At 44.5% G+C, this 15,860-nt stretch overlaps 1 protein-coding gene across 1 annotated transcript in view; it reads right to left on the bottom strand.

Annotated features, from left to right (window-relative positions):
- The window catches only part of CEP89 (centrosomal protein 89), a 72,616-nt gene that overhangs the window by 50,541 nt on the left and 6,215 nt on the right, over positions 1-15,860 (bottom strand). Inside the window, exons 3-4 of the mRNA XM_047078307.1 lie at positions 12,718-12,876; positions 9,138-9,318 (exon numbers count right to left, since the gene is read on the bottom strand). Of these exons, the coding sequence (XP_046934263.1) occupies positions 9,138-9,318; positions 12,718-12,876 (340 nt within the window). The remainder of the gene's footprint in view (positions 1-9,137; positions 9,319-12,717; positions 12,877-15,860) is intronic.

Raw genomic sequence — 15,860 nt, 5'->3', positions numbered from 1 at the left:
TACCAAACTTCCTCCTAACAAACACAAGCGTCTTATTCCACACCTCCTCTGCTGCCACTTCCCACTCTGAGACAAAAGGACGACACCGGGCAGGACTGGATGGAACGTCAGGTCCCCCGGGAAAAGCCTGGTAGCGAAGGCAATGCCACCCAAATGATGCTCCGGCCACGGAGAGCTTCGCATCCCACTCACGCTGCCCGGGTGCCCATCTTCCTCACTCCTGCCAGGGGCCAACCCAGGAAGGGGGGGTTGCACCCGGCTTGCCCGGCACAGCACCCAGTACCACCCTACCCGGGTGCTGATGGTGTGTTACTCATCTGTACGTGGGCCGAGCGCTGCCAACCCTGATGACGAGAATCCTCATCCAGGCCACCGTTTGGGATAGAGGTCCGCTACACCTGCTGGCTCTGAGTCCACTGTAAACGCTGCTTCCCGAGAGAATGGAAGCCTCCCCCCCACTGTCCGTGAGGGCGTCCTATGTAGGTATCATAAGTGGTGGCAGGGCTGCGGAGCTGACCCTCACAGACGCGTGGGACAGGAGGGGGACCACCTCGTGATGGGCGTGAGACAGTCCCACCGGGATCACCTCGTGATGAGCATGAGACAGTCCACTGGCAGCAGAGGCTGCTCAGGGGGAAGGGCGGTGACCAGGTCTTCTACAGCAAACTACGATGGGCGCCCTCTGGGCTGGGGTCCCTTCTGCTATCCTGATTCTTCGGTGGAATCGTGCTCATGTGGTCAGCTGGGCTTTGCTGTGCTGCAGACCACAGGAGGGCCGTCCCCAAGGCTGACAGAGAAGTGGCAGCATTGACGGGCGAGATGTCCACGAGAAGGGGCATTTCAGAGCCAGGAGCTAAGGCCGTTCGGCCCACCAGGCTCTGGAAGCAGGGCTCTAAGGTGACCCAGCTCAAGATGCAGACAGGTATCCCACTCTACTTAGCTTTCGAAGAAAGAAAAAAGAAAGGACTTCTTGGGTTTTATCTCTTGGGAACCGACGGCGTTGTTTACCCTGTCAAAGATTTGTTAGGTGGGGCGCCTGGGTGGCTCAGTCAGTTGACCGTCCAGCTTCGGCTCAGGTCATGATCTCACGGTCCGTGAGTTCGGGCCCCACGTCGGGCTCTGTGCTGACAGCTCAGAGCCTGGAGCCTACTTTGGATTCTGTGTCTCCCTCTCTCTCTGTCCCTCGCCCATTCATGTTCTGTCTCTCTCTTTCAAAAATAAATAAAACATTTTAAAAAAATTAAAAAAAAAGATTTATTAGCTGACTATTATCAGGGAGATGGGAAAGTGCTAAGGGGTTTCATATGTTGGCCTCTCTACTAGTCTCCGAGTGCTAAGGCTGCCCCACGTGTGCCCTAGATTATACCCATGCAGAACATGAGCATCTGTGAGCAGCACAGGCCCACTGGAAATACGTACGTATACGTATGACTGTTTACTGCAGCGCTGCTCCTAAGAGCCACAGCAAAATAAGCGAGTCACTGAATGTTAGCGGTGCACCACGGGGCGTCACAAAGCGATGAGAGTGAGCCAGCTACCGCCACACACAACAACAGAAGACTCTCAAATGTTCTAAACAATACATAGGGCAATGACGAAATCCATCATTTTCAGAGTAGGCAAAAATAATTGAAGGTGATTTTCTAGGAGCTAATCAGCTCTTGGAGTCAAGGCAGTGGTGAAGCAGTGGCCTCTTCTCAGTCACGAAGGGCAACTCCTGGGGTCCTAGTAATGTCGTTCTTTTCTTTTTAATCTGGGTGGTAGCTGCTGTGTAAAGATTCACCGGGCTGCACGTTTATGGCCTATGTACCTCTGTGAGTATTTCATACATTGATATATAGGCCTAAAGAATTTGTGACAATATCCTAAAAGCCACTCTAATTTAAAAGTATGAATTTAAATAATTTCTTTTTAATTTTTTTTAATGTTTATTTATTTTTGAGACAGAGGGAGACAGAGTGCGAGTGGGGGGGGGGGGGGCAGAGAGAGAGGGAGACACAGAATCTGACACAGGCTCCAGGCTCTGAGCTGTCAGCACAGAGCCCGATGCAGGGCTCGAATCCACGAACCGTGAGATCGTGACCTGAGCCGAAGTCGGACGCTTAACCGACTGAGCCACTCAGGTGCCCCTGAGTAATTTCTTAAATTCCTTGGTAATTAAAACAAAACTTGTTTGGGTATTGAAGAAAGGGAAGGAAGAGGCAGGCCAGCCCAGTGGGAGCACAGACCTCAGTGATGCCAGGAACAGCCTTTCCTCATTTGCCTGCAGCACATATACTAGCCTCCTTCGTTCTCTTCCTGGGTGGCCCGGCATCCCAGATTTTAGAGAGGAAAGCGTACAAGCTATAATTACTGGGGTAATCATTAGGGGGGAAAAGTATAATTTGCAAGCTAGTAGAGGGAAGGAAACTGAACTGAAAAAAATCATCAATTCAAAGAAGAGAAGACCAAAAAAAAAAAAAAAAAGAAGAAAGGGACAAATGGAAAAAATAAAGATGGCAAAGTTAAATTCAAATATATCCATATATACCTTAAATATAAAAGGACTAAATGCTTCGGTAAAAAGGCAAAGAAAAAATCGGGCAAACCTGCTTAACAAAAACTGTATATGCTGCAGTGTATAAATGGAGGAATAGGGTGGTATGTGAATTATATCTCAGTAAACTTGTTTTAAAAAACTATATGCTGTTTAAGGGGCGCCTGGGTGGTTTGGTTGGTTAAGTATCCGACTTTGGCTCAGGTCATAATCTCATGGTTCATGAGTTTGAGCCCCCCATCGGGCTCTGTGCTGACAGCTCAGAGCCTGGAGCCTGCTTCAGATTCTGTGTCTCCCTCTCTCTCTTGCCCCTCCCCCACTTACTCTCTGTCTCTCTCCCTCTCTCTCTCAAAAATAAATAAACATTAAAAAAACAAAACTATATGCTGTTTACAAGACACAGATAAATCTCAGGATAGGGAAAGGTTGAAATGAAAGGATGGAAAAAAATGGACCGTGCAAACATCAAAAAAACCGTGGAGAATGTCAGAATAGATGTTAAAGCAAAACACATTTTTAGAGATAAAAATGTTCACTTTATAGTGACCAAATTTTCAATTTATCAGGACGATACAGCTTTAAGCTTATACATAAGTAACAACGTGGTTGGATGCAAAAGAATCCATGTTCTGGAATTTCATGCAGATAAGGTTCAAAAACATGCACAACCGATTGTGATGTCAGAAGCCTTCTGTTACTCAGAGGAGGAAACCTGCCAACACAGCAAGGAAACTGCAGTGTGGATTCCCGTGGCTTTGAGAGTGAGATGGCTGTGACACCTTACTAGTGGGTTGGGGTCCCCACTATTCCTTGGCCTCCAGCAGAGATAACCTGGATGACACAGGGCCCAGCCCATGGGGCATGGCCACCTTCCCAGATGCCTCTCCTCACATCAGTGATGCTAAGGGAAGAAGCCCACCCGAGATGCATTATATACTCATCAGAAGTAGAGCAACATGAGGGTCCAGCAAGCCCCGCCTCGGAGGAAAGTCAAGGCAAGGGTGTGCTAAGAACATGCGGGGAACCAAGAACTAACTCTGGAAGGGGCAATTCTGCTTTGCAAGGTGGAAGGACCTCTGGAGATCCAACAACATGCTGGACGAAGGGCTTGGGAATCCATGTCTCCTCACCTGCTGCATGGAGGAGACCCTACAATGGAAGACAGCAGGGCTCACTCTCTTGGTGACTTCTGCACGTTGGCTGGAGTGAAGACTTGTGCCTTACTTGCTATCCCGGCCTTCTCCTGCTACCGATGGGGACGAGGCTCATGCAGAGGAACTTGTACTGGTAGAGCAGAGTCATTAATCCACATGCACATAAACTAATGGGGGTATCTCCGTCTGCACGTGGGCATGTGTGGGTAAATGCAGAGGCCCCAGGAGTCTCGCCACAGCAGGCAGGCACTGCTGCACTGGCCTCTCAGTAATCAGCGCCCTCCTTTCTCCCTTGCTAAGAGATTCCTGATTTGGTTTGGCAAAAATGGACTCAGCTCTAGGGTACGATGCATGGGTTCCTCTTCCCCTGAGCCAGTAACTCGTCAAGGGATGGGCATGTGACCAATGAGACTCCTGCTGGGAAATTTCTGGAAAAAAAATGTCTTCCCTGATAAATACAGAGCAACATAATGAGAAGGCCCTTACCCCACTTCTTCCTTTCTGGTTTGGGACCAGGACCCACTACACCCACTGGTGACCACAAAAAGGAGGCCAAGGGTATCTCAGGCACCAGCTTTCTATAGGTGTGTAAAGCAACATTAGAATCTCCTGCCCTTTGCCTTTGTTAGGTCAGAGAGTTAAATGTCTATTATTTAAACCTTATGTTTGTCTATTCCATTTTTGCAGCTGTAAGAATGACACAGATTTCAAAGTGGCCACAGGGGCTACTGCTGGAGAGGAGAGGAGGGTTGGAATAAGAGCAGGGTCTCAGGGCAGGCTGCCACTTTAGTGCACTATCCACAGCTTTTGTAAGAAACATGTATTCATGCATTACCTATGTAACAAAAAGAAAAATGTAAAGAAACTGAAGACTATGGAGAGAGAAGGGGGACATTCCTCATCATTGATAGCAGCAGCAGCAGTAGAATGTCCACTAGTCCCTGGCCTCCACAAGTTTCTAGAGAGAACTGGTTTACCCCTGCATGAATGGTTCCTCTCTGGGCTTCCATCCAAGCACATGGCAGACACTCAAATATCAGTTTGTTGGTGGGTGGTTGGATGAATAAATGAACAAGTGAGTGAATATATGGCACTTTATGACAAGATGCTTTGCAAATCCACAAACACAACTATAGCAAGAATGATGACAGGAGAGCTTCAATAACATCCTATCCATGATTTCTACTCAGAAATGGTAACAAGGCATTTAGACTACACTCTCCTCCCTTAAAACCTACTGAAAGCAATCAGTAGAATGGGGGGGGGGGGGACAAAAAAGAAAAGAAAAAAAAAGCTTAGTCAATGGCAGAAAACAGCTACCAAATCTAGGAAATCTGGAACAGAAGGAAAATGCCAAAAGCTGCTAAACCTCCTCAGGCTTCAGGCATGAAGACCCTTGTAAAACCACAAAGCATCACAGTCACAAAGGTCCACAGTGATGCTCTGATGGCTGCAATGAGAGCAAGGGTGCAGATGGGCCCATGAGAAGTAGTCATTCCCATAGGGCAGAGGTGAGGGGAGAAGAATCTAAAGGGACACACCAGTGGAGAGCCTGCCTCCACTGTCCAGAATCCAGCCTCTATTCTCTCCAAGAGATGAAGGACAGCACACACTGATATCAAGAACCCAAAGAAGAGATACATGAGATCAAGAGAAGTGATAAGGTAACAAAAGATGTGAAAAGTAAATTTGGAGAACTAAAAACCAAAAGGAAAAATAAATTCAAAACAGAGGAGGTAAAAGCTGTACTTCTAGAAGCAAGAACACACAACAACAAAGAGCTGACAAGAGAGATGAGGAGAGTATGCAGAGGAAATCACAGAAAGTGACAAGTGACTACAGAAAACATTAACAGACATGGAAGACAAACAAAAGATGGCCGACAAATGTATAACTGGTGTTCCCAAAGGAGAATGAAACAAATAGATGATAACATTAACATAGGGAAGGAAATGTTCCCTGAAAACAAAAAAGGGGGAGGAAAATCTCTGTCTGAAGAATTAAATAACAAACTAAAGTTTACGAGAGAAGGACAGAAAATAATACACACCACAATTAATTCTGGTGAAGTTACTGAACTGCGGAGACAAAGAACAACCCTACCAAGGTGTCAGGCAGAAGAATCAAGTGACCTCAAAGGGAGAAGCAAGCAGGGGGGAGCTCCTTCCCGTCCCTTGGCTGTTTCCCTTGGCGGTCCCCCAACATGGTCTTATACCCCTGTACCCTTCCTTTGTAACACTTATCGTAACTGTGATTGATTAACTAGTGATGGTGTGACCGTGGACTCTGCCTTACACTGCTTCTCCAGCACCTAGCACAATGCCTGGTACTCACTGCACACCTGGTAACTGTATGTTAAATTACTGGCCTGCCCAAAGACAGCGTCCTCCCTAACACAGTCCTTTATAGGATGAAGAAACGGAGGTGCAGAGAGGTTATCTGACTTACCCAAGCCACACAACTGGGAAGTAGAGAAGCGGGGACTTGAACTCAGGTCTCTGAATGCCCATGGCACTGTTCTGTCCACTGGATGCTAGCATCGCATGAACTGACCACAGATTCACGCACCCCACTTCCCCTGCAGCCTTACTTTTGGGTGGCACCAGTAAGAAAACTGCTGAAAACAAGACTTGCTTTCCATGTTAGGCCATTTCTGGGCGGGTGCACACTTCCCATGAAGATGTTTGCCCAAACTATCCTGGAACACAGAGAGAGGCGTGAGGTACAGATTTAAATCCAAACTGCCTGATTTGGGTTGCTGTTTCCTTATCTTTCTAGTTTTGAAAACTGTTTACTTTAAAGAAAGTAAGAATGATTCATAAAAAAGGATAAAATCCTAAATTTTTACATCAGATTACAGAATGTAAATACAGAGAAGGCAATTTTACTTTTTTTTAAAATATTAAATGTACCCCACAGGCAGTATCTCCTTCATAGCTGGTGCCATCTAGTGGTTACATAGCAGTCTTACATGCTCCACACACCCACTTTTTTCCCCAAAGATACATACTTCAATCATATAAAATTAAGAATAGTTGGCCAGTTTCAAAGCAAGCTTTATGTCTAAGAAATATTCTCAACAGGCACAGGACAATAAACACAAAGTTTAATTCTAAAAGAGAAAATTGGCCGCCCTGGTCTGAATCCTGCCTCTGTTACTGGATGGTTGGTTGGGTAACTCTGGGCAAGTCACTTACCCTGTTTCTTCACATACTTAATTAACACCAAGGGTGTGAAGTAAATGAGATGGTACATATAAGCTGCCTAGCATACATTAAATGCTCAGAAAATGTCAGCGTGTCTTTCTCCACCTATTGTCTAGCCCCTGCAACCCTCCCCCACCTACCTAATTGTAAGTCTGTGGGAAATTGAGATCCCTTTCCAGCTTAAAGGGCCCTTTCATTGCTGCCATCTGCAACTGGCCAGGACAATGTACAGACTATGATGACCCTTTCCTATCGTGATCAGTTCCTAACACTCCATCTCTGGTTCCTGGGCTGTGTAGGGAAGGCTTTCCTGTTGGCTGGGACGTACAGAAACATGGTGACGGGCATGCATATGCTGCTGGTGGAAAGGCAAAAGCAAAAAAACACAACTGCTTTGGAGAACAATCTGACAATATCTAGTGTGACCCAGCACACATAGGTGCATGTACCAAATGTGCGAGGAAATAACCCAAGTGTTCATCGGTAGGTATGTAGATAAAAAAATTAAGGTGGATTTATCTCAAAACTGTAATGCTGAGTAAAAAAAGCTTGGAGACGGAATGACTGGTTTAGTATGGTGACCTATTAGCTATAAGAAAAGAATTGTACTGTATTTGTGTGCTGACGCTTATTTGGAGAATAAAATAAAGAATAAAAGCACAGACTTTGAGAATGTATTCCAAATCCAAGAGCAGATGGCCTTCCAGGGAGGGAGACAAAGAAGATTTCAACCCTAACTGTAATTTCATTTCTTTTTAAAAAATTTGAAACAAGAAAAGATAAGATGGCATTACTTGATCGTTCTGGAGAATGAGAACACTAATGTGTTATATTACTTTCTACTTTTCAATTTTTTTCCTTGCTGGTAGCTATAGAAAATGCACATTGTTCAGCTTTAATATAAACTGAAATGTCAAACAGCTTTCTGAAGTCATGGTACCAATTCACACACCTGTCAGAACTAGATGGTTCCTCTATATCCTCACCAACTCTTGATTATTGCTAGCTGACTTGCTCTAGTCTTCAAATTTTAAATTAAAACAATGATTTCCCTAGTGCCCATGGGTCCTGAAGCAGCCATGACAGATGTGCCTACAAAATAAAACATCTGTCTTGCTAAGGACACAGAAGGTTGCCTGGGTCGCTATAATCTCTTTTCTATTGGAAACGGGGGTAGCAAGCTTCACTTCCCCAAATAGTTGAGTGATACAACTCTAGCTGTAACCTCAGTGCAAAATGCTGGCCTGAGAGCATGCAGACTGAGGGGCAGTGGGACCTCCCCTGGGCCTTGTGGAACCCCGCAGCAGAATCTCCTCTGGGCTCAGCAGCCAGCTGCCTGCTCCGGGACTCCTTGCTGTAGAGAAACCTCCCTCCGCATGTTACAGTCTGCCTATGTTAGCAAGTGATAGTTAGTTCATGAAATGCCCACACAAGGATTCCTCCAAATGAGCTCCCTAGGGCCACTGAACATGTGATTCAGTACAGTGGGGCACAATCCATAGAAATATAATCAATATGAATATAATCTGATGCTGCAAATCTGTATATACAGTCACTCTGAACACATGTCATAGTGACAGTGAAAAAGAGAAAAGAGAAAGACATTACAGTGCTATCTTTTGCCACGAAGGAAATGGCACCATCCAGTTCCCCAAACTCTGGAGTTGAAACCAGAGCAGCTCGGGCAGTGGTGGAGGAACGGGGCCCTTCAACCTCTGTGCCTCAGTTCCCACTGTGTGATGGTGCCATAAATGCAATCTACTTCACTGAGGCAGTGGGGATATGTGCACACAAGAGCTTGGAACAGAGACTCAGACATGGTAAGCGCTCAGAGAATACCAGCTACTACAGAGACAAATGGCGATGTTCCTCTTGTCACGCATGAATTTAAAGAAAGGCTGCAACGTGCGTGGCGACACTAGAGAAGTGATCGGAAAAGTAGCTTGGGCGGGGGGGGGGCAAGGAAAAGAGCAGGCTTTGCTTTCTAGCACTGGATGGAAATCTACATTAAGAACGTGAAGATGATTATTTTTGCCTCTGGAGGACATGTCTTTGGATGATAAAGGAAAGAGTTGGAGATTGTAGCCTAACCAGATCAAAAATGAGACTGCCCACGTTAAGAGAAATAGCCCCCAAACAAAAGCCAATACAAAAGAGAGAAAAGCAAATCCTTCCTAATCTACACAATTTACGGTAAGTTAACGTCAAGGTGCAGAAGAAATTCTGGAATGTGACAAATACCTGATTTCTGTGGGGCACGGCATACACAGCCTCCCCGAGACCTCCCTCTTTCCTGCGGGTGCCGACATCAGCCGAGTCCATGCAGCTGGACGACAGGTGTGTGTCGGAATCCTCCTCCCCGTAGCCCAGCATTTCAAAGGACGGCAAAGAAGTTCTTCTTGTCTCATTCTGCCAATTTGGTCTGTATTACAATGTTGAGAGCGAAATAAACAAACAAGCAAGCAAGCCACGTAACGTTTCACATTGGTATATAGACACGTGTTAGATGCCCTACCTCCAAGTCCCTGCCATAAAATTATTACAACTACAGGGGCACCTGGGTGGCTCAGTCGGTTAAGTGTCCGACTTCAGCTCAGGTCACGATCTCGCGGTCCGCGAGTTCGAGCCCCGCGTCAGGCTCTGAGCTGACAGCTCAGAGCCTTGGGTGGAGCCTGTTTCAATTCTGTATCTCCCTCTCTCTCTGACCCTACCCTGTTCATGCTCTGTCTCTCTCTGTCTCAAAAATAAATAAACGTTAAAAAAAAATTAAAAAAAATTATTACAACTACATTACAAAATATACAGAAGCTAAAGGAGGAAGTCATCCACTAGTCCATCTCTTTGTACACTCGTAGCATTTCTAGTTTCCTACCTAGGTTTTTATAGCTCCTATCACTGCATACATATATGATTTGCCTCACTGGCAACATGTTTTTAAAGTCAAAATGTTAAAAGGTAAGACTCATGTAGGTACACCAGTTTAGTCAGCTACTCCCTGTACTTAGGGGTTTTTTCCCCCAATTTTCACTGTTGGTTTGTTTGTTTGTTTGTTTTTTTAGTGAGCTCTACACCCAATGTGGGGCTCGAACTCACGACCCCAAGATCTGGAGTCAGCATGCTCTACTGACTGATCCAGTCAGGCACCACCACCACCACCCCTCCACCCACCAATTTTCACTGTTATAAATAATTCTGGAATGATCATCTATGTGCCGATAATCTCTTCCGTATTTAGCATTAGTCTTATGAATCAAATAACCGTATGGTAGACTGTTGAGTCAAATGGTATGATTATTTGCTGGGTCTACAAGCTTACTGCACAAAATCATTTCACCAATCAACTCCCCAACCTGGGACTACATTAGTAACAATTTTCCAAAACTGGTCTAAAGAAGTTAAACCTCATTGTATAAATCTGCATTTCTAACTGAAACAATACATTTCCATATATTGGTTTTATATATTTTGCTTCTAGTTTAAATATATATATAATTAATATAATTAAATTATATTATATATAAATTATATTAATTATATTATACATAATTAAATGTATATTAATATATTTAATTATATATAATTAAATGTATATTTAATCAATATACATTTAATTATATTAATTATTTAATTATGCATATATATTATATATATATTCATATACTTTGCTTCTAGTATGTCCATTACAATTTGAAATTATTTTTTTAATCTATAAATATAAAATCCTGACTTTTTATTTACTGCAAATATTTTTTCTATTAATTCCATTGTGCATATGTAATTTTTTTTTAATTTTTTTTTTTTATAACGTTTATTTATTTTTGAGACAGAGAGAGACAGAGCATGAACGGGGGAGGGGCAGAGAGAGAGGGAGACACAGAATTGGAAGCAGGCTCCAGGCTCTGAGCCAGCAGCCCAGAGCCCAACGCGGGGCTCAAACTCACGGACCGCGAGATCGTGACCTGAGCTGAAGTCGGACGCTTAACCGACTGAGCCACCCAGGCGCCCTAGGCTATGTAAATTTTTTTAACGTACAGATGATTAAACAACATTTTTTTTTTACCTTCTAAATTATTAGTTTAGAAGTGCATAGTAGGCAGGCATCTCCTTCTGAAAGGTTTGGCAAGATTGGCATAGGATTTCGTGGTCTTATTTATGTGTGTGCGCAGATTAATCCTTTCATTTAACAGGAATTTGTTTGGGCTGTGAACTAGGCAAGGCTCGAGGCTGATTTTTTTTTTCTACCATTGCTAATCACTATACCTTCGAATCCTTTTCTTCCCCTTGCTCTGTGGGGCTGCCTTTATGACACAGTCACAGGCAAACACCAGGGCGCCCTAGGGCATCCACGTGCACTTCTCCATCATGGAACCAGTCCTGTTTTCACTAATTCAAGTACGCATGTGATGTGGTTGGGCACCTGGGTGGCTCGGTCGGTTAAACATCCGACTCTGGACTTCGGCTCAGGTCGTGATCTCATGGTTTGTGAATTTAGCCCCAAGGAGGGCTCTGTGCTGACAGGGCAGAGCCTGCTTGGGATTCGATCTCCCTCGCTCTCTGCCCCTCCCCCACTCACACTCTATCTCCCTGTCAAAATAAATAAAAATAAACTTAGAAAAAAATCAAGTATGATGTGGCTAATCTAGCCCTTCCCCACAGTCATATTCTTCCTTTCTGGATTTCCTCTGATGGTCTTATCTGCTTATTCTTTCTAGTGAAGCTTAGGATCATTTCCTCATCTTTAGTTCTTATTTGGCTAATTCTTACCAGGAGAAATACAGGCTACATTCAAACATCTCAAAATGAAGTCAAGATTAAAATGTAAAAACCAAAAACATAAACATGTCCTAGAAGGAAGGAAGGAAGGAAGTGAGCATTTATATAATTGGAAAGATCTTTCTAGATTTCACAATACCGCCAGAAACTACAAAGACTGATAGATCTTACTACATCAAAAATATATGATATTTGGTACGCAGAAAAACTTCCAAAAACAAAACTGAAGAAACACGACAGATAAAAGGCAAATCTGGTCGTGTATCCCCAACCCCACCTCATAAGCCCTTAAAGCCCTCAGTGTCTTTCTTCCTGCAGCTCCTGGGTCGGTGGCGGGAGGGGGACACCAAACCTCAGAACAGGACCCCTAATGTATCACCAGGTTGGCCCCTGCCCACCCCTCCAGGCCATCTTGAATGACTCCCCACTTTACCCGAGTGCCCCCAGCCACAAACATCTTCCTTCAGCTGTTCACAGGTGTTATGCTCCCTCTTCTCTGTCTTGAAAGCTCATTCCAGCCCCACACCGACCATCCCCCACAAACCCTTGAGCCATCCCCAGGCGCTCCTTGTACCTTCCTCAGCTCTGTCCTCAACGCTCTCTGCCTCAGGAGGAAACCCCCCAGCCCTATGCTGGCTCTCATCCAGTACAAGCACCAGAGAAAATGATGCTTGAGGGTCCATAGGTGCCAATGAAGGTAAAATCAGTGTGAACGCCCAGAGAGAAGACACATGAGAAGCGGTGGGTGACAACTCTCGCCATCTAGGTTGTGGCACAGAGAGAGTCCGTGAAGGGCGAAAGGCAGCACTGAATTCACTGGCTCTGTGCATCCATGAAAACAACCAGGGCTTTCACAAGCCATAACTGAACAAGAGCCACTCTAGAGAAAATTCTGATATGATTCGAAAGCAATCAACGTCCCAGGACAGTGTCCCTCTGCCACTGGTGACGAAAACCTGAGTACTAAGCTCCAGTCATAACCACACGCACACGCGAGCTGTTTCTCCTCCACCCGGAGAAAAGTGAGAGCCAGCAATATGGTCCTTACTGAAGTCTCAGCTCTGAGGTGGTGGCATAGGGCTCGATGAAACTGTCCTTGTCCACAGAGGTCGCGTCACTCTCAGACAGGGATCTCTGACGAGGCTGAGGAATGGCAACGGTCCGGCCTGTCAGGCTTGTTGTGAGGATGACTGCAGCCAGGGCAGACCTAGGGACAAAAACATCCCAGTGAGAAGGTGACACCCAAACCTGCAAGCTGAAGGCTGACGACAGGACGTAAGAATGAAAGAAGGTTGACCTATTCTACGTTTAGTGCGTATTTACGGACCATGTGCCTGTCGTCTGTTATGTGCCATCAGACAACCTCATTCCATTATCACGCCAACAGATATTACTGTCATCTCCATTTTCTCATAAAATATAAATGACTTGTCCAAGATTTCCTAGCTCACAGGAGATGGGTCCAGGTCTCTAATCCAGAGAATCTATACTCAGGCAGTTTCCTATTAAAATGGAAGATCAGAATGGAAACAAAACAAAACAAAACAAAACAGGGAGATAGAATAAGATAAAAAAGATTTCAAAAGGCATTTTAAAAATACTTGCAAATTATTCAAAACTGCAATGCTGGAAAGACAGAGTAATGGATTTACCCTCCCACTTGAGAAAGCAAAACAAAACAACAGATTTACAGTTATGTCAGCTTAATTCCTGAGAGAATTTCCAGGTCACGGCACAGGGAGGTAGAACTGAATTGCAGCCAGGCGGACCTCTTGAGTTGTGGAGATGGAGGTGAGCATCCGGGAACAGCACAGCAGACAGAATTCGCAGGACAGAGTATTGGAAAGGACAGAGCTAAACAGAGAGCTCCGGAAATCTGCAGACAGCCCCCCGAGCGTTCACAAAATATTCCTCAGTGTGGGAATATGAGGAAACTATCCAAGCCTGGGGGAAGAACCATCCACAACGATTAGAGGATCAGTGCCAGGTGCTTACGCATGGCTGGGGACAGTGCCTGTTCCCACCAGACAGATGGGAAAGAATTATTAATCTACAGGACGCTGGGTACAGTACCTGGAAAGGTCTTGCCTCAGGGAATAATTAGCCCTAGACTGAGCACTGCTTCAGGCTGTACCTAATGAATCATAAAAACAAGACCCAGAAGATCAAATCAGTCTCCAAGTAACTTAACTGTATCCCAGAACAAAATTCCAGAAGATTTGTCGGAATACAAAAATGTCCAGCACACAACAAGGCGAAACTCAGAACAGTGTCTAATCCAGGATAATGAGGCATGCAAAGAGACAGAAAAACATGACCCTAAATGATGAGAAGAATAGAAACCCATTCAGAACTGAACACCTATGTTAGAATTAGCAGAAAAGGACACAAAGACAGTTGTTAGAACTAGATTCCATGTGTTCAAAAACCTAAGTAGAAACATGGGAGATTACTTTTATTAAGTTTATTTTTGTTGAGAGAGAGAGAACCAGTAGGGGAGAGGCAGAGAGAGGGGAACAGAGGAACCTGAAGTGGGCTCTGTGCTGACAGCAGAGAGCCAGATGCAGGGCTCAAACTCACAGACTGTGAGATTACGACCTCAGCTGAAGTTGGGACGCTTAACCGACTGAGCCACCCAGGTGCCCTGAAACACGGGAGATTATTAAAAAAGACTTGAATTTCATAAGCTGAAAATTACACTGGGTGAGATGGACAGCAGATTACCCACTGCAGAAGAGAAGATTAGTAAAGTTGAAAGCAAAACAAGAGAAAATATCCAAAATGAAACACAGAAAAGAGAAATTAATTTAAAAAAGAAAAGAACATCATGAGATGTGGAATTAAAAACGCTATTGTTTTATGCTTTAAGCCACTGAGTTTTGGTGTAATTTGTTACACAATAGTAGATAACGAATACAATAATGCCTTTTCATCAAATGATGCTGGAACGACTGGATATCCACATGCAAAAAAATGAAGTTGAGTCTGTATCTTCTACACCATATTCAAAACTAAACTCAAATTGAATTATAGGCTTAAAGGTAAAGGCCCAAACTATAAAACTTCTAGAACAAAATATAGCAGAAAATCTTTGTGGCCTTCAGGTAGGCAAAGATTTCTTAGATATGACACTGAAATTATGATTTGTAACAGAAAAAAATTGATATGACAAACTTCATAAAAATTTAGGAACTTCTACTCTTTATTTTTTTAATGTTTATTTATTTATTTTGAGAGAGAGAAAGACAGAGGGAGAGGGAGTGTGAGAGAGCAGGGAAGAGGCAGAGGGAGAGAGAGAATCCCAAGCAGGCTCCCCGATGTCGGTGCAGAGCCCGATGTGGGACTCGATCTCACAAACCATGAGATCCTGGCCTGAGCCGAAATCAAGAGTCAGACACTTAACCAACTGGCACCCCAGCCTTGTGCTCTTTGAAAGACATTGTTAAGAGAATGAAAAGACAAGCCATGTATGGGAAGAAAATATCTGCAAACCTCTTATTTGGTAAAGGACTTGCATCCAAAATATATAAAGAACTCCTGAGGGGCGCCTGGGTGGCTCAGTTGGTTGAGCGTCTGACTTCGGCTCAGGTCGTGATCTCACAGCTTGTGAGTTCGAGCCCCGCGTCAGGCTCTGTGCTGACAGCTCAGAGCCTGGAGCCTACTTCCGATTCTGTGTCTCCCTCTCTCTCGGCCCCTCTCCTACACATGCTGTCTCTCTCTGACTCTCAAAAATGAAGAAAATTAATAAAAAAAAATTTAAAGAACTCCTGAAACACAGTAAGAGGAACACAAACAACCCAGTTTTTAATAGTGGGCACAAGAGGTGAACAGAAGCTCCACCAGAGAAGATATACAAATGGCAAATGCACATGAAAAGATGCTCAACAGCCTTGATTATCAAAGAAATACAAAAAAAACCCCCAAAAAACAAAAAAACAAAAAACCCCACCACAATTGGATACTACTACACACCCATTAGAATGTCCAAAATTTAAAAGATTTGCCAAGACAATCCCTCATGTTCTTCCTTTCCAACCCACGCCTGGCAGAATGGGTCCCACAAAGGGGGCTGGTGAGAAGGGCCACTCTGTATCCAGGAGGCAGTGACTGGAGATCACCCCACCAACATTCACCAGTGCATCTGTGGAGTGAGCTTCAAGAGATATGCCCCCTTGGACAGAAAGATCCAGA

This window comes from Lynx rufus, unplaced genomic scaffold, assembly GCF_022079265.1.
Source record: "Lynx rufus isolate CCGP_SWC_20201006 ecotype Redwood Valley unplaced genomic scaffold, mLynRuf1.p SCAF_16, whole genome shotgun sequence".
NCBI lineage: Eukaryota > Metazoa > Chordata > Mammalia > Carnivora > Felidae > Lynx > Lynx rufus.
This window is presented reverse-complemented; position numbering and strand designations above follow the sequence as displayed.